Below are 20,711 nucleotides of genomic sequence, written 5' to 3' on the forward strand. Positions count from 1 at the left end.
AATATGTTCACCACCAAATTTAAAAATGGTTGAAAAAAAGGAAACACAGTTCAATAGAATTTTAGGGAGCCCTATCATTATCTTTTTTAATCAATACCAGACCATAACAACAGATTTTTGTACATTTTTATTTGACCTTTATGCATGTAGGCCCTAAATAACATCATAAATGTCAGTCCCAAGTTACATACATTCACCCTATTCTTTTTTTTTTTTTTTCAAATTGTTTGCTTGTTTGAAGCAATCTTTGGGCAAAATTTTCTTCATCTTTATAGATTTTTTTTTTTTCTCCCCTTCACTATTTAACACGTTGCAGGCTCAGGGGCAGGTTTGGCGGTCTCGACACCTGCTTCAATATCATCCAGGGTAGGAGACAGTGTGACTCTGGTGTGCACCTACTCCCCGCCATCTGGCGAATTTGAGTTTGGCGGCCTCTCTTGGCAGATGGAGGAAACCGTGCTCGCATCCTACACGTGTCCGTCATCGTGCATAAGGACAAACACAGACACTAATAAGTACGAACTGGTTGTTGACGAAAAGTTCAGTGGAAACATGACCGTTCAAAACATTGGGATTGAGGACGACAACACGTATACTTGCGCGGCTACAACGCTGTCGGGAACGGCAAAGGCAAATGTTAAAATTGTAGTGAATGGTAAGTAATCAAGTTTTTTCTCTACCTCTGTGTATACTGCTGCCCTCTTTATGCATACAGTGCAGTCTAGTTTATAACGAACACGGTTATAACAAAATTCCAGTTACAACAAAGTAAGAATTCAGGCCGCAACATTATCCACTCTGTATTTTTATGGAAGTTCGGATATAATGAAATTTTGTTGTAACGGAATTGTAATGTTTTTAATGAAGTTGTAACAGGAGTCCACTGTATATAGTTTGAATCATACAGTTGTACACACATTCGGCTGTAACTTGCATGACTAGTTATGAATATTGTATTATTGGTGTGGAAATAATCATGAGGATCATTTGTTCAGACGTTTCCACGTTCTTCATACAAAGTGTTCACAAATTGTGCAAGTGAGGCATCACAAACACATACTTTAAGACTACCTTTCTTGAATCGCAAGTTACATACATGTAGATAGAAAACTACTCAGAAATTTTATCTTCTTCCAGCCCAACTTGAATTTTGTCATAAAAAAGATAGCACCAGGGAGCATCTCTTTAACCCTGGAGTTTTCAGGGCCTCTACCCGTGTCACAAGAGATGTTGTGCTATGCTCACATCGTGTGAATTTTCATGCTATCAGAGTTTCCAGTTTGTGGGGGGGGGGGGGGTTGAGGTGGGAGAATCTCCCATTTGAAGGGATGGTATAGTTTTGGTTGAGGTGAGGATTCAGCTTTTAACTTTTTGCAAGATACCTAGAAACCATGCCATGGTACACGTATGCTGAAGAGCCTACAATTCTAAGAGGAATTCAAAGTTTATTTGGTGAAAATTAGTTTTGAAATGGCCGAGATATCCAAAATCAAGGCAAAACGAAGCAATCCTAATAAATGATGAGTCTAACCTTTAACCGGTTTAGGACAAGTCCCAACTATACTCAGGCAGGCGTCTATAGGAAATGCAAGTTGTAGCAAAATCAAACCATCCTGAATGGGTTAATTAGGATTGCTTTATTTTGGATATATCTCAGCCATTTCAAAACCAATTTAGGATGGGAGTCTCTGCAGATGTACAATGTATCAGTAAACCTGGCAGGTGGCAAACTTAATTCTGGAATGGGGTCCTCCATCAGTCCCATCGATATCTGATGTTTGCATCCTTACTCTCATAGTTCCCCCGACATCTGTGGTCCTGTCGGATGCCACCACTCCCTCCGGCCATGAGAGCGCTACGTACATACCGGTGGTGTCTGACCAATCCTACACCATAACCTGCACCTCGCAGGGAGGGGCAAACCCACCGGCCAGTCTAGAGTGGTCAGCAGACTCTGTCCTCCAGCTGACGCAGGGAAACCTGGAACTCCAACCCACGAGCGTCAGCAAGCTCCAGTTGTCCAGTCGCGAGGTGACCTTCACCCCTACCCTGCTTAACCACGGAACGAGGGTCATTTGTGATGCCAGGCACCCCGCCCTGGATACAGACCTATCAGAGTTTGTCCTACTTGATGTACAAGGTGAGCTGGAATACAGCAAAAGTGGATATTTTTGCGCAACTAATTTTTCATGCTTGGCAGGGTAAGAAGAGTTTCGGGTGTCTTTAATTCTGCTGAATCAAGACGTCAACTACTGGAATGTATGACAAGCAAAGATATTTGCGTGCTTTTATTTTTGCGCAAGTTTCTGGTTGCCCGAAATATGCGAAAATTTCCGCTTCCAGGAAGTGCATGTTATACCAAATTCAGCCTGTCCTCAGCAAGTTCAGCTTGAAGAAGCATTATTAGCACTTTTTCTTTAAATTGCTATACCATGATTACCTTTTTCACCCACGTACAGTAATATTTCAGGGAGGCGTATTGGCATGTCCACTCTTATAGCAGCTTTCCCCATACCATTTATTGCATACATGTATACTCTTTAATAGGCTACACTTCTACAACAAATTTCCCACTAAACCAAGCATTTAAATGCACCTGGTAGTAAAATATGCTGTGCAAGAATGCCCTATAAGATAATGAGAATGACAGAAAAAATATTGCACACTGCTTGGTTCCAATTCTCTAGTCTTCTTGAGAGTTATTTCCACTCATAATCTCAACAATCAAGCCATGGAAGGATAGTCAGTTGGATTGCCATCCCTTGTTGTCCTGCAGTGCCTCCTAGCCAGGTGGACATCCTGTTTGAGTCTGAGGAGGTACCGGATGGTGGAGAACTCACTCTGAGGCAGGACGTCCCCGCCTCCATCACCTGTCAGAGTCCGGGAACTAGGCCTGGCTCAGAGATCACCTGGTACCTCCAGGGTGAGCAGGTACTCTCCGGGGTCAGCGGTCCGGACTTCACGGAAAACGGCGAGAATTCACTCCTGACGGACGCCACCAGCTCCATCATCATCCAGCCCACGAGGGCCTACCACGGACAGGTCCTCCGTTGCCAGGCAACCACCTTCGGCATCAGCATCGATACCAGTGTGATGCTTTCTGTGGAAGGTAAGCTTGGCATAGCACTCGGCATTAAACTTTACCAGTGCTTAATGCTTTTTTTTTTTTAATGTTTGGCATGCACACTGGAGTGCCTTCTTGGCCTACTGGTACAGATATCTGGAAACTAATTGTCAAGGAGTGGAGATTACCTATTTCCCTCTTAAATATCATCCCTCTTGTGTCTCCATGGCCTTCATGTGATCTAGACATTGTTGATTCTTAACCTGGTGAGGACAAGTCCCAAGTATACTTGGGCAGGTGTCCAGAGGAAATGAGTGTTGTAGCAAAGTCAGTCCGTCCTCAACGGGTTAATAGTAGGCTTTCCAAATCACACTGCACATTTTCATTTTCAGTGACTGAACATGGTGGTGGAATGGTGATAAAGCATGTCAGGGCATACAAATGTAGCTAAGCGCCTGGGTGTGCACCTGTCCATTTACTTGAGGCACAGTTGTACACTCGATGAGTTGAAGAGAATGAGCTAGTTGCAATGATGTTACGGTTTCAACCAAAACTTTTTTCATATCATTTATTAGTTAAGTTTAGGAAAGAATGTCATACAAAGATGAAAATTTGAGGGAAGCATATAATATTTTAATAGGTCACTCATTCTGAAGAAAGAATTAATATGAAAGGAAGGAATGAGCACATCACCATTTATTTTCCATATTCTTGACTTAAATACTACGTTCAGATAATCCCCTGCTTCGTGGGGAATGTCCCATTTGCCAGGACTTTCCCCAGCAATCCCATCGTGTAAATACTCGGTGGGACTTTCCCCACTCCTCTGGCAAGCTTGTCAAGTCTGGCGACAATATTCTGACGGGGGACTTGACCTTGATCTCTTGCGCAGCTGTTTTCCTCATAAGTGCGCATGCTCGAAATGCGGTGGAGAATCAGGCAATCGTATAAATTTGCAATCGCGCACCGTACAGCGCCACGCGTAGTGACCTATTTCAACACACAGCTAAAACCACCAGCCGTGCATTTTGTCCCACTTTCAGCGGGGGATTTCAATACAATGTATGTGCGGAAGGTCGACCATAAAAAAGGATTCACATTCTCCAAACTTCAAAAAAAAAAACTTTGCGGGGGGGGGGGGGATCGTCTGAACATAGGGAAAGCTTGATACAGAAATGCAGGAAAGGATTGACAGACTGACATCCACATTTTTTACAACCTTCACCATCTAAACATTCACAAAATAATGACTGTGGGGTAGGAAGTCTTTTTTCTGACAGGAAGTGCTACACTTTGTAGAAGCGGATAAAAAAGGGACTGTGTGTTTGTAGATTCCCTCCATGTGTCTGCAGATTGGCCTCAATGATTTATTGCATTGTAAATTCTCAAAATGAGTTGAGACAAACAGATGTGTTCTATAAATTTATATCATCCTCACACAGCTGACATGAAGATTATGCATATTTCACAGTTTAGTGTGTTGCATTATATGAGAATCAATTTGTACTCACTACTCAAAGCAGTTGTATCATTTGCATAGATCTGTACATGTACGGTACTGTAACTGACTATTTGACTTGCAAAAGACTGTGTATCAAAAGACCGTTTCAATAATTCAGTGCATGCTTTATGGTGAAGGCTTGCCCTGCCTAGCAACACCTGGTGGGTGCTACATAGATTTCTGCTTGTTAAACTTGAATGACTGTCTGATCTGTAATCCATTCAAACTCTATGCTTTGTTAATAAAATTTGCCCTTGACAACCGCAATACTGACAGAAGGATTGCCCTACCTACATCGTAGCAACAAAATTTCAATGTAAGAAACTTTGTGAACTAGGGAACAGTTGAATTAAATGTTTTGTTTATACTAGGCAGTAGGAAAAGAAATATCCATGAATTTTGATACATGAAAGAAACAGTCTATTCCTCTTGTTGTCAAGAATAACTAAAATTGTTGCTGTTTTAAAGGTATGCATGAAGGTTGAATATAAAGACCCCAACTTTCCAAATTTTGGTGGGAGATCCCCCATATTGAGGCCATTTTCTCAAAATCTCCCTCTCTCCTGCTGTCACTGTATGTCTAACACTTAAAGGGATGGTATAGTTTTGGTTGAAATGGGGTTTCAGGTTTCCAACTTTTTGTAATATAATGAGAAACTCTTACAAAATATGAAAGACCATACATTGTACAATGCTAAGAGGAATTCAAATTTATTTGTTGAAAAATGGTTTTGAAATGGCTGAGACATACAACATCAAAGGGGTTCAAATGAAAGGTGGGACTTGCCTTATTATTAGGACCTCTTTATTTTACTTTGTTTTTTGATATCAGCAATTTCAAAACCGCTTGTCAACAAATAAATTCTGAATTCTTCTTAGAATTGTTTGCTCTTTCATATTTTGTAAATGGTTTCATCTTGAAAAAAATTAAGATCTGAATTCCCCATCTCAACCAAAACTATACCATCCCTTTAAATATTAAAGATGTACAAGTTGTAGCATTCTCCAGCCCAGTGCTCATTACTTTTGCCATTTAGGCCTATAACTAGAATACAGTTGTAAGGCTATAAAGAAAGTGCCAGAGAGCTTCTGCAATTCTAGAGCCTCCATGGCCATTCAGCAGGCTATGGACCCCAGCTGCAAGGGACATTGCACTTTGCACTCGTAATGTGACCTACATATATGTACACAAGATTGTGTCCATATTCACACAATTAGAGTCTTCCGTTTTTCTACAGGGTTCAGGTGGGAGAGTCTTCCATCTAAAAGATGCTTTGATTTAGAGTCTCTGTGAATACACTAGCTGGAGTAAACTAGTCTGTGAATATCAAAGGTTTGAGCGCAGCCGAGATAGTACCAGTAACTCCTGCCTCTTGCGTACAATGTACATTTGTGACTGTGCATCACAAAACAAACAAAAAGTCGCACACACTGATTTTGTGTTAGGACTGAAAATACGTGGAATGGGTCAACCTAGCCGATTTTCATATTTTTCATATTTTCTGAAAGAGCAAGTCTTCTTCTACATTATGCTAAAATTTGAGATCATAAAATGGACAGGAAAGTGTGTTTTTTAGCAGTTTATCTCGAACATTTTTTGTGGTAGAATGGTGTGATTAAGTGTGTCTTTAGAGTCCCCTTTTCATTTCTTAACAACCTTGTACACACTCTTCACTTTCAACTCTAATAACTATTGAAAGGGTGATGCTACTGCTTTGAAAGTATCCGAAGATTTGGATTTAGCGCCGCAGCTAGACTCCGCCCCTAGCAACGAGGGAGTAATATTATTGTTCAGTGCGTGGCATTCTGGTTACTGATTGGTCATGCGTAGACCGCTGGCGCTAAGCTTGAATGAACATCGTGGAGGTTGCTAAGAGTAACTTCTATTGTCAGGCGGTGAAAACTGTCTTGCCTTTAATATAATAATCATGATAGCGTCGGAAGGAAAATTTTGAAGGCGGTTTTCTCGAAACGTTGATTTCTTAAACCACTCCATCTGTGCTAATAAAATCATCGATATCTCGGCAACAATATTATGAAATCAAAGTGGAAGAGCAAGGGAATAATATCATGCCATTTTCAGACAATTGTCCTCCCCCCGACTTTCGGATCCTTTTGTTGTAGCGGGTCAATATGTTCGTTGTACTGTACATTGCATTATGCACGTATTCAATGTAGATTTATGTCATACGACACACATACCGGTAGAGTGGTATGACGTGTGAGACGTGACACATATAATCCAGTCGCTTGTTCCAAGCCAGTTACAAAACCAGGTTCAGTCCAAGGGCGCTTTAAATCCAGGATGCCCCATTTCCCATATCCATCGAAACTACAATAGGTATATGAATATGCATGATCAGACTGGTAGTTTTCAAATTACTCATGGATTCTCTGCTGACTGTAAGTTGGGCCCCAAAGTGTTTGTTATGGTTGCATAGTATTCAGTCCAGTCTCCTGTAACACCTACTGCGCTTCCTTCTCCAACTGACACAGATATCTGGAAACTACATGTAATTGTCAATTGATAGATTCTTTAATCCCTCTAATCTGTGTTGTGTCACTGTGGCCTCCTAGTAAGGACTGAATCTATAGCAGGGATTAAATTTCCTGGTATTTGCTATGCATTTTTTTCTTTGACTGCTATACAAAATTTCTTGTGTAAGCAGATTTTTACTTTTTGTACATACAATTTGTACACTCAGCAAAAGAAGAATTTTCAAAGTAAACACTTTTTCGAAGTCATATTTTTCATAGAAGATTTTTTATGAAAATCAATATATTATATGCCATGTTAAAGGTAATTAAATTGGCTATTAAGCTAATGTGTTAATTAAAAGGGAAATTTTACGCATGAGTGAGCACATTCGTTTTTGTCCTCCAAAGCACAAAATCAAAAATTGCAAAAATTGACATGTTGCCTTTCATTGGCAAATGCTCTTCACGATAACATTGACAACAAAAGACCAGTTTAACACAACGAGAGACATGAATGAAATAGGAAAAATACGTTTTTGTTCTCTTTATCTCTTTATAAACTCTTAAGAAAACAAAGTGGAAAACTAAAGGGGAAAAATTAGAACTTGCTGTCATGTCAAATTTCAAATGACATAGGGAATGATAAGCATAAAGATGATTAAGTAAGCGGAATTTCTTTACTTATTTCTTTTATTCTAGTGATTTAAGAGTCCATGTGACAATTTTAAGAACCAAACATTATTTACAATTTCTTAATTTGAAAAGCTCAAATTTCTACCATTTTTGTTAATTTTTACTTCTTCTCTTATTTCATTTAAATTCAGATTTGACATAAGATGCTTTATTTTCGTCCATTATTTTTAGCCTTCATTGATCTTTTGGGCTTTAGAGATATCACAGAGATCAAAGGTTTATTTTTGCAACTTATTTCATGTTTCTTTTTGTGTGAAATTTGTTGTTTGTTCTTTGTTCCATGGAAGAGCACATACGCATGAATGACGACTTGTTCAGTTTTGCAATTTTTACTTTTGTGCCTTGGAAGAGAAAAACAGCAGTGTTCAATCAGCCAAATATTCTATGAGAAATCTAAACATGAAAAAGCATTTACTTTCTTTTTTTGCTGAGTGTATATAGGACTGTGCAGAACTTTGTTAAGTATTTAACCGTTGATCAAATCTGCTAGTCAAATTTGAGAAGTAAAATTATTCCCTGCTTAGTAAGCTTGCTAAACTTTGCAGCAAGGTCAGGTTTTGATGGATTACTGAATGGCAGTGAAAAAAGCTTATCAAGTTTTATTCTTAGTGTCTGAGAACCAAAGAGCTGAAGCACAAGTGCAAGTTCAGCAACAAATACAATGTAGGTGATAAAGGGATGTTTCTTCACAACATGTTTTAAAATGAATCGATGTGAACAGCCAAAAAGGCAGTGAAGAAAAGATTATAATGTTTGCCATTGTTTTATGCTGCACTGATATATCAAAGTACATAGTCATGTATGGAGTATTCTTTTTTTTTATTTTTTGTATGTAAATCATGTTACTCACTGGGAGTGAATGCTCTGTTGGGGAATATTAAGCCCCTGGACTCGTGTTATGGAAATTCTCATTATGTTTCTACAAGGCACCCCCATTTACTGCAAGTTGTGTGTTAACATGTCATTGTCTGTTTATGCTTGCCTAAAGGGCTCCTTTCATGGAGTCATAAAAGCAATTTAGAATGATACTAAAAATGACATGAGGGAGGAACAATCGCTTTATGGGATGATTTGCTTTTGTAGGTTTTATGAATTACGGCATAAAGATGATACTTTATTAGAGGACTGATTCTTCTCTTTAAGGACCTGTTTAATAGCGTGAGGATACATGGGGGGCATGATTCACTCGATGCCTACTGGGGCACATTCAAAGACCTCAAATAGCACCAGTCAGCAAGCACACATATTGTGCATCGAAGCGTACGCTCATCGGTAATTCACTGGCTGTGTGTGTACTCACCCAGGGATTGACCACAGGGAATCTCAAATATACAAGGGAACTTTGTATCTGAACTGAGCCAGCCTTAGTTTCCACTCCATGGTGCAGGTATCACCACACTCAGGTTTTTATTTAACTGGTGTAACATCAGAACTGAAATTAATCCTTTACTTTTTTTTGGGGGGGGGGGAGGGGGGATGGGGGAGGGGACCAGCTTTTCCATTAAGTTCCCTTTGTGTAATGGAGATATCAAAACTTTGAATCTGGCGGCTGTAGGCATTGTTGCAATGAAGATGCGGTAAAGACCAGAAGTCAGGGCATCTAAGGTTACCCCTTGTAAAATAAGGCTTACAATTCACAGAGACAGTAAGTTATTTGGAAAATGGTATCTCTTTGAGAGCATACAGGATAATTTGCTTAATCATATCGTTATCATTAGCTGTTGACAATAAATAAAGCTTTCTGTGGATTTTTTTGAAGGTTTAGTCATTGAAAAAAAAGTTTAATTTGATTACTAATTTCTGATTACTAATGTGTCATCTCAGAATGACAACATTGTGATTTTTATCTTGCCTTCATTTCATACGTACTGTATCAGTTCTAATATTTTGCATATTTCATTAACCAATGTAAGATATGCTTAAACAATAACCACACCAATTATCAATTATGTACATTCAGCTTCTAAAAAGGACTTGTAGAGAGTGATATCTGAGAGATGTTTGAGAGAATCTGACATTGAAAGCAACATCCTTGGCAACAAATAGCAGATATCCTCAAAATCATCTGTAACTTGGATCTTCTTTACCTTCTCTTCTTTTTTTTTTGTCTTCTCAATTCTTTCTCTTTGTACTTCTGTCTCTTCTCCTTCTTATATTCTTTTTTTTTTTTCATCCTCTTCCTTTTTCCTCCATCTGCTTCATCTTAATTTTCTTTTACCCACCCACAGTCAACCAGAAGTGTTGCTGATTTGGCTGTTTGCAACTGTAGTATACTTGATTGTTATTGTCACAGAGAGTGTTTTCTGTCATGGTATATAATAGAATGATGTTCTCCTGTTGTCATGGTGACACAGGTCCTCCAGATCCACCGGTGATACAGGGTGCATCTCGAGACCTGGTGGAGGACCAGCAGACCGCCGTCACCTGCCAGGCAGACAACGGACACCCAGCGCCGTCCTTCCAGTGGTTTGTGGGCGACCGGAACCTGACCATGGACGCCGTGCTGCAGATGTCGACTGACGTCAACGACCGCTTCGACGCCACGAGCCTGCTGAGCTACGTCCCACAGCGGGAGGATAACGGCCTGGCCCTCCAGTGCAGTGTCAGCCACCCAGCACTGCCCCAGCCAATGAGAGTCTTGAGTGACTCCCTGGTTGTCAACTGTGAGTCTTGATATTCTATTTGTGCCCTCTCTCTCTTTAATGCTTAAAAACAGAAAGTAACAATCTTTCTTTCCAGGATTACTGAAAGCAAAAAATTACAATAAACTTTATTGAAAGTGATGAAAAACTTATAAGGATCGTATACTTTTGGTTTAAAGCCTAACATTTCTTGGTGAGATAATGAGATACCTCTTATGAAATATGGAAGAGCATGTACAGTGTAAGTCCAAGAGGGATTCAATGTTTATTTGACGAAAATTGGCTTTGAAATGGCTTAGATCTCCAAAACAGAGCAATCCTAATAAAAGGTGGGACCCACCTTTTGTTAGGGTCACTTTGTTTTACTTTGCTTTACTTTGTTTTTGGATGTCTTAGCCATTCTCAAACCGATTTTCATCTAATTAACTTTGAATTCCCTAAAATGGTGTGCTTTCTATTATTTCACGAATAGTTTTCTTTGGTATTTCGCAAAAAGTTAAAAGCCCAATCCTCATCTCCGCCAATACTATGCCATCCCATTAACTATATTTCAGAGCTATCTAGTAGTTCCTGCTTTTGAAGATTCACACTGTCTTTGAACCACATATTGCCAGGCTTTATTGGCATGATGATATGGAGACATTTGAAGGAAGTGGCATGGAGTCAAGGGGTGTATTTCCACACCCAATTTCATGGCTTCTTGAGGATTAACATGGACAGGAAGGTATACTTAGCCTAGAGATCTGAGTGCTTACAAACATGGTGAATGTGTAGACGAAAACCAGGAGTGGCTCCCTAAAGATGTCTTCTTCTCGGGTCAAAACAGTGATGAATGAGTCACCTCGTCTCTCTCGATTCATTATCCCTCTTCCTTAGGAAGAGATTTGTGTAAATCCTTCCTTTTACAAAATACCTTTTCGTGCTTTGCTGTCTTGCACAGGCTTGGAACCTTTCAAAAATCTGCTTAACCTTATAATTATAGGATCATGAAATTACTGTGCACATATCCATACTGTAAAAGCAGAAATGTTGGCGTTCATTTCAATTTCGTGAATTTCACGAGAGCCAAGATGTGCAAAATTAAAATGCATGTGAAAGTTCTTGTCTACACTCTATGCATTGAATGCCAGTGACCATTTGCAAAAATTTGATGCTGTGAAAAAGGCGGTCAGCTCCAATTCACAAAAATTTGATCCCACAAATTTATCTTGCTTTTCAGTGTTCACAAGAAACAAATGAAATAAGAGTGTATTCAAATTAACTATTTCATAATTTATTTTCGTCTGTAATTTGGATCTGTAATCAAAAATTGTGTGTGTGATGAGGGATTGTGCTCTTTCAAAGTATTCTCTGTTTCATTGAAATACCAAGAAGAAATTATAATGAAATCATTCACAAGATTAATGTTAAAACATGTATACATTGTACCATCAAGCATAGTAAATATATGACAGAATTGAAGAAACTTATTTTCATTATTAACCTGAATGTCTTTGTAAACCCTGCTTCTCATACCAGAATTTGGATGATCCCATTGTGGTCAGGACTTTGCTTGAACTATGTCAACCACCATTTAAACCATCCCCTCCTCCCCTCCTTACACATAAACACCATACTATTCCGCCCCATCATTCAACCTCCATGTGATGAAAATTCAATCTGATGAAAAGTACTATTGAATGTAAATGTTGGTTCACCAGTCCAGGGCTGTTCAGTATCCCATGTATCAACACTGTCTGATAAAGATGTAATTCAAGGAACGCAGAGAACATGTAAAGCAAATTAACCACCACAACACTCCTTTTCCTCAGACTGCCCAAAAACCGTGGAAGTGATCGTCTGCCCCACGGTGGTGGCCGGTGAGTCTGAGCTGATGATCTGTAAGTCTGGGGTCAGCAACCCAGCAGCAAACCTCGTTTGGACCATGGGTGAGTCTGGCTAACTGGCCTTGTTTGAGATATGAGTCATTTGACTCTAGCTACAAGAAATCTACAATTGATAAGTTACCTCTCTGAGATATGTGTAGAGTCAGAGGTGATATCTGTCTGTCCACTCAAAACTTTCAAATTTCTAGCAAATTTCATAAGTTGATATTGTTTATGTAAATGTCAAAACAGAATTGTGTCTTTAATTGGGCTGCCTTGTTTTGCAGTGAGGAAAGGGAGCAATATCTTGTGATTTCAAAGAGAAATGCAAAATACATTTTCTCAGCTCTTTCAAAGAATGAGAGCCTGAATAAGGTTGATTGTAGACAGTTTGTTGTCCCCGCCGAATGAGTTCGAGCAGGGGACTATGAAACGGGCTCCGTACGTGTGTGTGTGTCCACGTGTGCGTCCGTGTGTGATCAAAATCTTCAATTTGCTACTTCTCTGTCATTTATGAGCCAATTTTGATTCTGTTTGCTTTATATGATAGCACTTCATGTGGGAGCTTTGAAACTTCTACACAGAATTTCAGTTGTGACTTTTGACCTTGACCTTTGACCTATATTGTACATTTTGCTACAAAATGCTACTCCTTCGCCATTTCTAACCCGATTTCGATTCAGTTTGCTTTATGTGATGGCAATAGTTGAGGGCTTCAAAACTTCTACACAGCATTTTGACCTTTGACTTCTTTGACCTTTGACCTTGATTTTTTGACCTGTATTGTACATTTTGCTACAAAATGCTACTCCTTCGCCATTTCTATCCCGGTTTCGATTCCGTTTGCTTTATGTGATGGCACTAGGTGAGGGCTTCAAAACTTCTACACAGAATTTTGACCTTTGACTTCTTTGACCTTTGACCTTTGACCTTGATTTTTGACCTATATTGTACATTGGCTACAAAATGCTACTCCTTCGCCATTTCTAACCCGATTTCGATTCCGTTTGCTTTATGTGATGGCAGCAGGTGAGGGCTTCAAAACTTCTACACAGAATTTTGACCTTTGATTTCTTTGACCTTTGACCTTGATTTGTGACCTGTATTGTACATTTTGCTACAAAATGCTACTTCCGGCGGGGACATATATTACGCACCGCGTAAATTGTACTTTTCCTTGTTTTTTTGTGTGTAAATTTAAGATGAAATGTCCTTGCTCTTATGAAGTACCTTACATAGAAAGTGACACAGCTTTAATATGCAAATCTGATAGCAGTAATGAAACTGATAATGCTGGTTATCAATACAATGAAATGCTAATATCATTTAGAATATTCATGCAACTGCTGTTTAATTCTGACACGTCTGCTAATTCTACTTTTATGTGATTATGATAATGGTGATGGTGAAATAAAAATAATAGTGTTAATAAGAAGTTGCATTGATGATGATATTAGTATCATTACTGTTCATTGGCATTATTTTTGAGGATAATATTGATGATTTATATCAATAATGATTATGGTGATACCACAATAAATGTGTTCAAGGATGCAATATTGTTGTAGGACATTCTGGTTGATGTTTGAAAAATACAGTCATGACCTTTCTCCAATGTTTCATATGATTCTTATTGATCCTGTAGGTACCACCACAATTGATGATGCTGATGCCTACCAGACACACTTTGAGGAAAATACTGCCCCCATGGGACAGAAGACCACACTGAGCTATATGAGGAACTTCACCAGGGCTGACTACGGGCAGAGCTTCCGCTGCTGTGCTACCACCACCCCAACCTGCCCGACAGCCACTGTGTGCTCGGAGGAATGTTTGCCAGACATACAGTGTGAGTAGCAATGGAACAACAGCATTTCTCCAAGTCTCAAGATTTTTTTTTTCTGTTTCAGCCTCTCTCTTTTTCTATCTCTTTCTCTCTCTCCTTCCTTCTCTCTCTCTCTCTCTCCTCCTTTACTATATGTCTTTATCTCCCATTTATCCTCCATTCCATATCTCTCCCTCTCTCTGTTTATCTCTTTTTTTCATCTTCATCCCTCTTTATCTCACTTTTTCTCACCCCTTTCATTCCACATCTCTCCCTCCCTCTCTTTCCTTCCTTCTCCTATCTCCTCTTTAACTCTTTAACTCTTTCTCTCCCTCTCCTAGTCATCCTTTGCATTCCATCATGCCATCTTTCTCTTTCCATCTTCCTTCTTCATCTCTTCTATCACTTTTTCTATTTTTTTTTCTTTTTTTTTTTCTAGTGCAGAGCTGCCATGTCTCCCAAAGTCTGCAGGAGTCTCCCTGAAAATGTCAAATTCTGTTCATGTCTGAATAAGAGAAAAAATATTACAATCTCCCTGATTTGGGAATTATTTTCACCCATTGAAATGCATGTAACACACAGATATCTATCTGATTGCTGTGTGGAATCTCCCTGATTTGGATGTGGGAATGTTGGCAGACCTGCTAGTGTGTTATGTTTGGTAACACAATTCTGCAATTTGTCAATTATTTCCTTCCTCAGATCCACCGACCGTGCCTCTCCTGATCCGAAACCATAGCGACCGTTTCATCCAGGAGGGCACCGAAGATTTCGAGATCACCTGTCAAGCCGACGGCAACCCCAAGCCGGGCTTGGTCTGGATCAAGGCCGATAACCCTGGTCTGATGCTTGATCAGTTCACCAAGGAGGATGGCTCTCAGGCCCTGCGGTTCCAGCGGGTGCGGCGATCTCACACTGGTATCTACCGATGCCTCGCTGATAACGGCATTGCCCCATCAACCATGAATGAAGAACAGCTGATAGTCGACTGTGAGTAATACCCTTAGTGAACATGTGACCAAGATTCAGTTTTCACCTTTTTTGTTGTTGTTTTTTTTTTGTGTGTGTGTGTGTTTTCTTCTCTGTCACATCAAAAGGTTTCTTTGGCTGAGATGCTGTTGATATGAAAAGCAGAAACCTTTTGTTTTTGTATGGACTGGAATGCCAGAAATGGCATAGAGCTGGCAGCCATACAGCCTATCGAGCAGTCGTGTGCCTGGAGCGCCAAGTGGCAGAGAAAACCCCAGAGCATTGCATTGCACTGTCCATAGACCCTGGTACAGAAAGGGTTAAGGATATGTTATACAACCCGTTGTAAGTACAGTCACCTTTTCTATATGTGCCTACTTGTGATCCCCTGTCTGTTGTGATTTTGTGAGGCAGATGGCTGTGACAAGCATTTTTTTCTGAGTCAGTTGTTTGTAGTCATGGTTACAACTTGAAGTGAGTGTTGTTCACTAACTCCTTATATGACAATCAGGGTTATCATGTAGTCATACAGACATTATGATCATCTGACAGTGACTCCATTTGCTTAACCCGTTGAGGACGGGCTCATTTCGCTATGACATATTTCCCATAGACCCTTGCCCGAGTCTACTTCGGACTCGTCCTCAACGGGTTAAAGGCAAGCTGTACTCTTGTTGAAATAAAAACAAAAAGAATAAAACAATTTTATGTTAAATGTATTTATTGTATCATTCTTTCATTTCAAATAGTTCCCCCAACTATATTGAACAAGGCTGACAATCGCTCAACAGCCAATGAGGGCTCCACAGTCACCTTGAAGTGCGTTGCCGAGGGCAACCCTAGCTTCACCATCTCCTGGAGTCGCCACGGCAACCACTCGATGGACCTCTGGGAGCGGGCCACGGAGGAGTCGGTGGAAGATAATACCGACTACAAGAGTGTCATCACCAGCACGCTGACCATCGAGGACGTCCAGCCAAAACTTGACCACGGCAATTACGAGTGCACGGCGAGCAACCCGCAGGGAAATGACTCCTTCATCATCACTCTGAGTGGAACTTGTAAGTTATCCTACTATTAAACATCTCTTGCTTTTCAAAGATGTATTCTGCCTGATACTATTGAATAATTTTTCTTATGATTGCTGTATATGCAACAATGTATGTACTTGACTGTACTGCCATCAGTGATAAGATAATCCATTTTTAAGTTTTAGATGAAGAGATTAACCACAAAATGAGTTAACTCCAATATTGGTAATCTGAGATATTTGCAATTAAAGCTGCTTAAAAGACAAACAAAATAACAAGAAAATATTTGATGTTTTTTAATGTAACTTCAAGAATATCCCAAGTTATATAACAAGTGAGGTATCACTGGAAAATTTTTTATTTTGTTCGATCTGATGATGAACTTACCTTGAAATGTTTGAAATTGTGCTTAAAAAATGTTGCAATCAAACTGTTCATATAGAAGGGATTCAGGTATTCCTCTTTCTTCATGTGGGTTGTCATTGTTTTATACAGTATTTCATTACTCTCTGTGTAGAAAGGTACAGTTTGCACAGTTGTAAAAAGCAACACATTTTGCCCATTTTGCAGGCTCTTTGAGTGTCATACCTGATACTAGGTAAGTGTAGATGTGCATGGGGATATCTTTTACCCATTTAATGATACTTATAGTACAGCCTTCCAGCTCGTTCACCTCAAGAACCAAAACACACTTGATTCTCCTTCCCACAGCTAAACCAGAAGCCCCATCTCATCTCAGGGTCAACATGTCGGAGACGACTGCCGATTCCATCCCGGTTACCTGGCAACCAGGCTTTGACGGAGGAGAAGCGCAAAGTTTCATCGTCAAATACTGCACGAACGAGAGTACCCCACAATGCGAGGAGATGTTTGGTGCGTTGCTACCATAAACAAAACAAACCAAAAAATAAAGTTGATAAATTTTGATTATGATGATAGCTTTCAGGGAACAAAACTTGAGACTCTAACATTTTCTGTCAATGTGTGAATTTGATAATGGTCCTGTGGTTTGTGTGATTAACTCTGAATGGGCGGGTCTGCTTATCGGAACCCATGATAATCTACATAGTGCAGAGGAAATGAAGTCATTTGGTGACAGTTACTGGAATACACAAATGGGAAAGCCTGCTGCATGAGATCATTCACAAACATCTCTTAACCCTAACTTATCTGGGGGGGGGGGGGGGGGGGGGGGGGGGGGGGGGCATACCGTTCCGAAGCCACGCCCCTTCAAAAAATTTTCATCAACCCCAAAATTGCTCAAAAATGTGATTTTGTGTACAAAGTCAATACAAATTGTGTTTTTTCACTTAATTCATATAAAGATTCATATTTTTTATTTTAATGGCTGAAATAAATTTATTTTAGTATAATTATGCTTCTAAAGATGTGTATGACAAATTCTGCTAAAAAAACAACAAAAACAAAAGTTCGAAAAAACAAGGAAATACATTAAAAAAATGATAAAACAAAAAAAACATAAGAAATTGATTTTGATACTGAATTTTTTTTTACACACAAATGTTCGGAATGTCACTAGGAATATTTACACCAAAAATCAGCATTCCGTAAGCTTTTATAAGCCAATTACAGACAAGTATTAGGTTTTTTGCATATATGCAAATTTTTTGAAAATTTGACTTAACAGTCTTGTAGATTACATCTGGCTTTATGTTCATGCAAAATTTTGTGCCGATCGCGCGATCAACGGCCGAGATCCGAAGGGGGGGCCATAATGCCCCCCCCCAGGAATTCAAGCTTGCTTATAGCCCAGGTAAGTTAGAGTTAAATATTTGCTCGCCAAGTTTCCCAGATTCAGCAAAATACTATCTGAAATATTGGACATGAAGCTGTTTCCGTAAGATAGAATATACAAACATTCTTTTTTTTTTGTTCCATACTAAATTCTGAAATCCCCATAGACTTAATACACAGGCCACCAGGTTTTCACATGGAACAGGTTAACATCGGGGCTTCAATTTCAGAAGCATGTCACACACAAATATCTCCCATATACCTCTCTTTGGGACCTCTGTCATTTCGATTTGTGATTGTTGTCAGGCGGGCTCATACTCTGTCAAGGCAACAGGAGTTTTAGCCTTTACCATGCATTCCATGCTAGTTGGCACTGTTGTGTTCATCTCCTTGTTTGTGAAAAGAGATCAACTAATCTCCTTTAATCCCTTTTTGTCATCTTGGCCCCTCTGCTGAACTGAGGCATTGTTAGAAAAGAGTGAGCTGTCTAGCTTCCATTATGGTCTTAGTTTGATGCACTTCATGTGTATAACTATTCATAAGTGCCAGTAGAACACTGGCAAGAAACTAGAAAGTTACAGTTATATTTTTTATGCAACTTTTGAAATAAAATTCTTCACCTGCCTACCCACCCCCAATTAGAATAGATATTTGAAATTTATAGTAAGTGTACCTGTTTGGTGGCAGGATACAATCTAATAAAGTTTCTTAAATATGTTGAAAAATTGCATAAATGTCTCTTTTTGCAGGTATTAGAGAGAATGGATACGTCATAGAACCACTAGAGGCATTCACACGGTACATCATTTCAGTATCGGCAGAAAACAGTAATGGTAGAAGTACAGAGAGTGTTGAAGTGCTGGCTTCAACGGCCCGTGAGTATTTTGGTCTCACCCTTTCCAGAGATATACACAAATATTCATTGTAAAATTTGTTGGACAATTATGTTGTAAAACTGCTGATTAGAGGCAGATATCCCCTCAGTCACATGGTGTTAAAGGCTTTCAGACATCTTGGTTCATTGATATCCGTGTGTGAAGCAAACTTGGTTTCAAATACTGTATGAAGCCTTATGTGGACTTTATTGAGATAGACGGCAGATTGACATGTGTGACTTTAAAGATGCCAGTTCCATCTAATCCCATTTTTTTATAGAAAGCACAAATTTTTGCACAATTAACTTTGCATTCGGTTGAGTAAGATGAATTCACAAGTTTTGAATTCCATAGAAACAGGATGTACATAATATAGTATTACATATAATGAGCAAAAAAATACAAGTGCTTTTATTTTTTGTGCTACATGTAGTTTCTTGTTGCACAAAATGTGTGGAAATTCCTTCACAAAAAATTTCTACCAGTGAAGTATGTAATAATGGAGAGAAATGTATCAGGGTTTGCTAACGTAAGAAGTTCTTTGAACAGATAATGAATCATTGCCTAGTCTCTATGATGCAATTGAAATTTTGAGAACAAGGTCATGTGTATCTACCATCTGTGTATTTTGCTTTGCAGTAGAGTGGCATATCAATCAGACACACAGACTGGTACTGAAAGTGAAGCAACCATTCACTTTTTGTTAATATCAGTATTACCATGATGTCTTTATCTCATCTTCCTTTTCTATCATTCCTTTCTTTCAGCATCAATACCAAGTGTCTATGGTAAGTTGGATAAAAGTCTACTGGAGCCAAATTGGAAAAAATAAACAAACAAACAAACAAATTAAAACACACCTGCATGAAATGTGCAATGTATGTACTTCTACCAATAAAATCATAACCACTGTGTGTCTCTAAGACTCTTAATTTGTCATAGTCAGACATTAGATCAAATGAGATTGATCAATAGAAATAGTTTACATCTTTCCACAAAACAGTGATAACACTCTGGCAATTATATACTTACAGCTTACAATATACAGATATTGATAATTGGTAATTATGTTTTTGTCCTACAATAAGGTTAATCACAACAAACGTGAAAACAAGTTTGGTTGATAACATTCTGTTCTTAAACCAGAGAGACGTATCGCATCACCTACTCAACAAATTTGTATGTGTAACCTTCAAGCAGGTCATTGTTCATTTGCATGAAGTGTTTTTTTAATCTGAATGTGATGATTGTACACATTTCACCAGTATCTTTATGTTTATTAATGCAAAGCACAGACCTCCCAACCATTCTGAATTTTGAGGAAAAAATCTGAGTTTTGACCATTCTCATTTTTAATCTTACTACACAATCCTATCGGGAAGTGCTCTTCCTTTTCTGCTTTGTAGCCAAATCCGTGTTTTCAGTTAGAAATGTGGAAAGGTGTTGAATAACACTTCACATCAAACAGTTATTGATCTCAAGAGCTGACTTCAACGGAGTGTTTCATTCAAGATGCATCTTAAGTATTCATATCACGAAATGACATTGCAGCTTGAACCTACAAGGGAGCTTGTTTTTTGTTTTTGTTTTTGTTTTGTTATGTGTGTTTTTTAAATCAACATTTGCGTTTTGATGCACCCTTGTTTTGTGCTGCAGGTGTGATCGTGTCCAATGAAAATGGGGTCGTATCACTGAACACCGACCCAAGCACAGAGATTCCTGAAGAGCTGTGTTTCAAGGTTGAGATTCCCGCAGATGGACAGTGCAACCCGAAGAGTGCCTGCCTAGAGCCGGGGGTCAAAGTACAGAAGCGCAGCGACCAGCCCGTCACTGTGGTCACCTTTGGGAGAGGGCTGTGCAGTAGTGTGGAGCGCGTCGAAGGTATCTATCCCTTTAATACTGTGCTTTATTTACCAATTGGCAAGCTAGACTACTTTCTTTGCAACTTATTTACAAATGTGTCCTTCGTCGACCTGAATATTAAACCATTCGGTGTCTTAGTTATATCCATGA

The 20,711-nt window shown here is 39.2% G+C and overlaps 1 protein-coding gene across 1 annotated transcript in view; it reads left to right on the plus strand.

The window, feature by feature from the left end:
- Positions 1-20,711, plus strand: part of LOC140229774 (nephrin-like) — a 43,560-nt gene that overhangs the window by 9,615 nt on the left and 13,234 nt on the right. The window contains exons 3-14 of the mRNA XM_072310010.1: positions 317-655; positions 1,799-2,140; positions 2,777-3,109; positions 10,091-10,399; positions 12,190-12,306; positions 13,889-14,092; positions 14,771-15,058; positions 15,787-16,098; positions 16,780-16,941; positions 18,573-18,698; positions 19,466-19,486; positions 20,355-20,579. Of these exons, the coding sequence (XP_072166111.1) occupies positions 317-655; positions 1,799-2,140; positions 2,777-3,109; positions 10,091-10,399; positions 12,190-12,306; positions 13,889-14,092; positions 14,771-15,058; positions 15,787-16,098; positions 16,780-16,941; positions 18,573-18,698; positions 19,466-19,486; positions 20,355-20,579 (2,778 nt within the window). The remainder of the gene's footprint in view (positions 1-316; positions 656-1,798; positions 2,141-2,776; positions 3,110-10,090; positions 10,400-12,189; positions 12,307-13,888; positions 14,093-14,770; positions 15,059-15,786; positions 16,099-16,779; positions 16,942-18,572; positions 18,699-19,465; positions 19,487-20,354; positions 20,580-20,711) is intronic.

This window comes from Diadema setosum, chromosome 6 (genome assembly GCF_964275005.1).
Source record: "Diadema setosum chromosome 6, eeDiaSeto1, whole genome shotgun sequence".
Taxonomy (NCBI): Eukaryota; Metazoa; Echinodermata; class Echinoidea; order Diadematoida; family Diadematidae; genus Diadema; species Diadema setosum.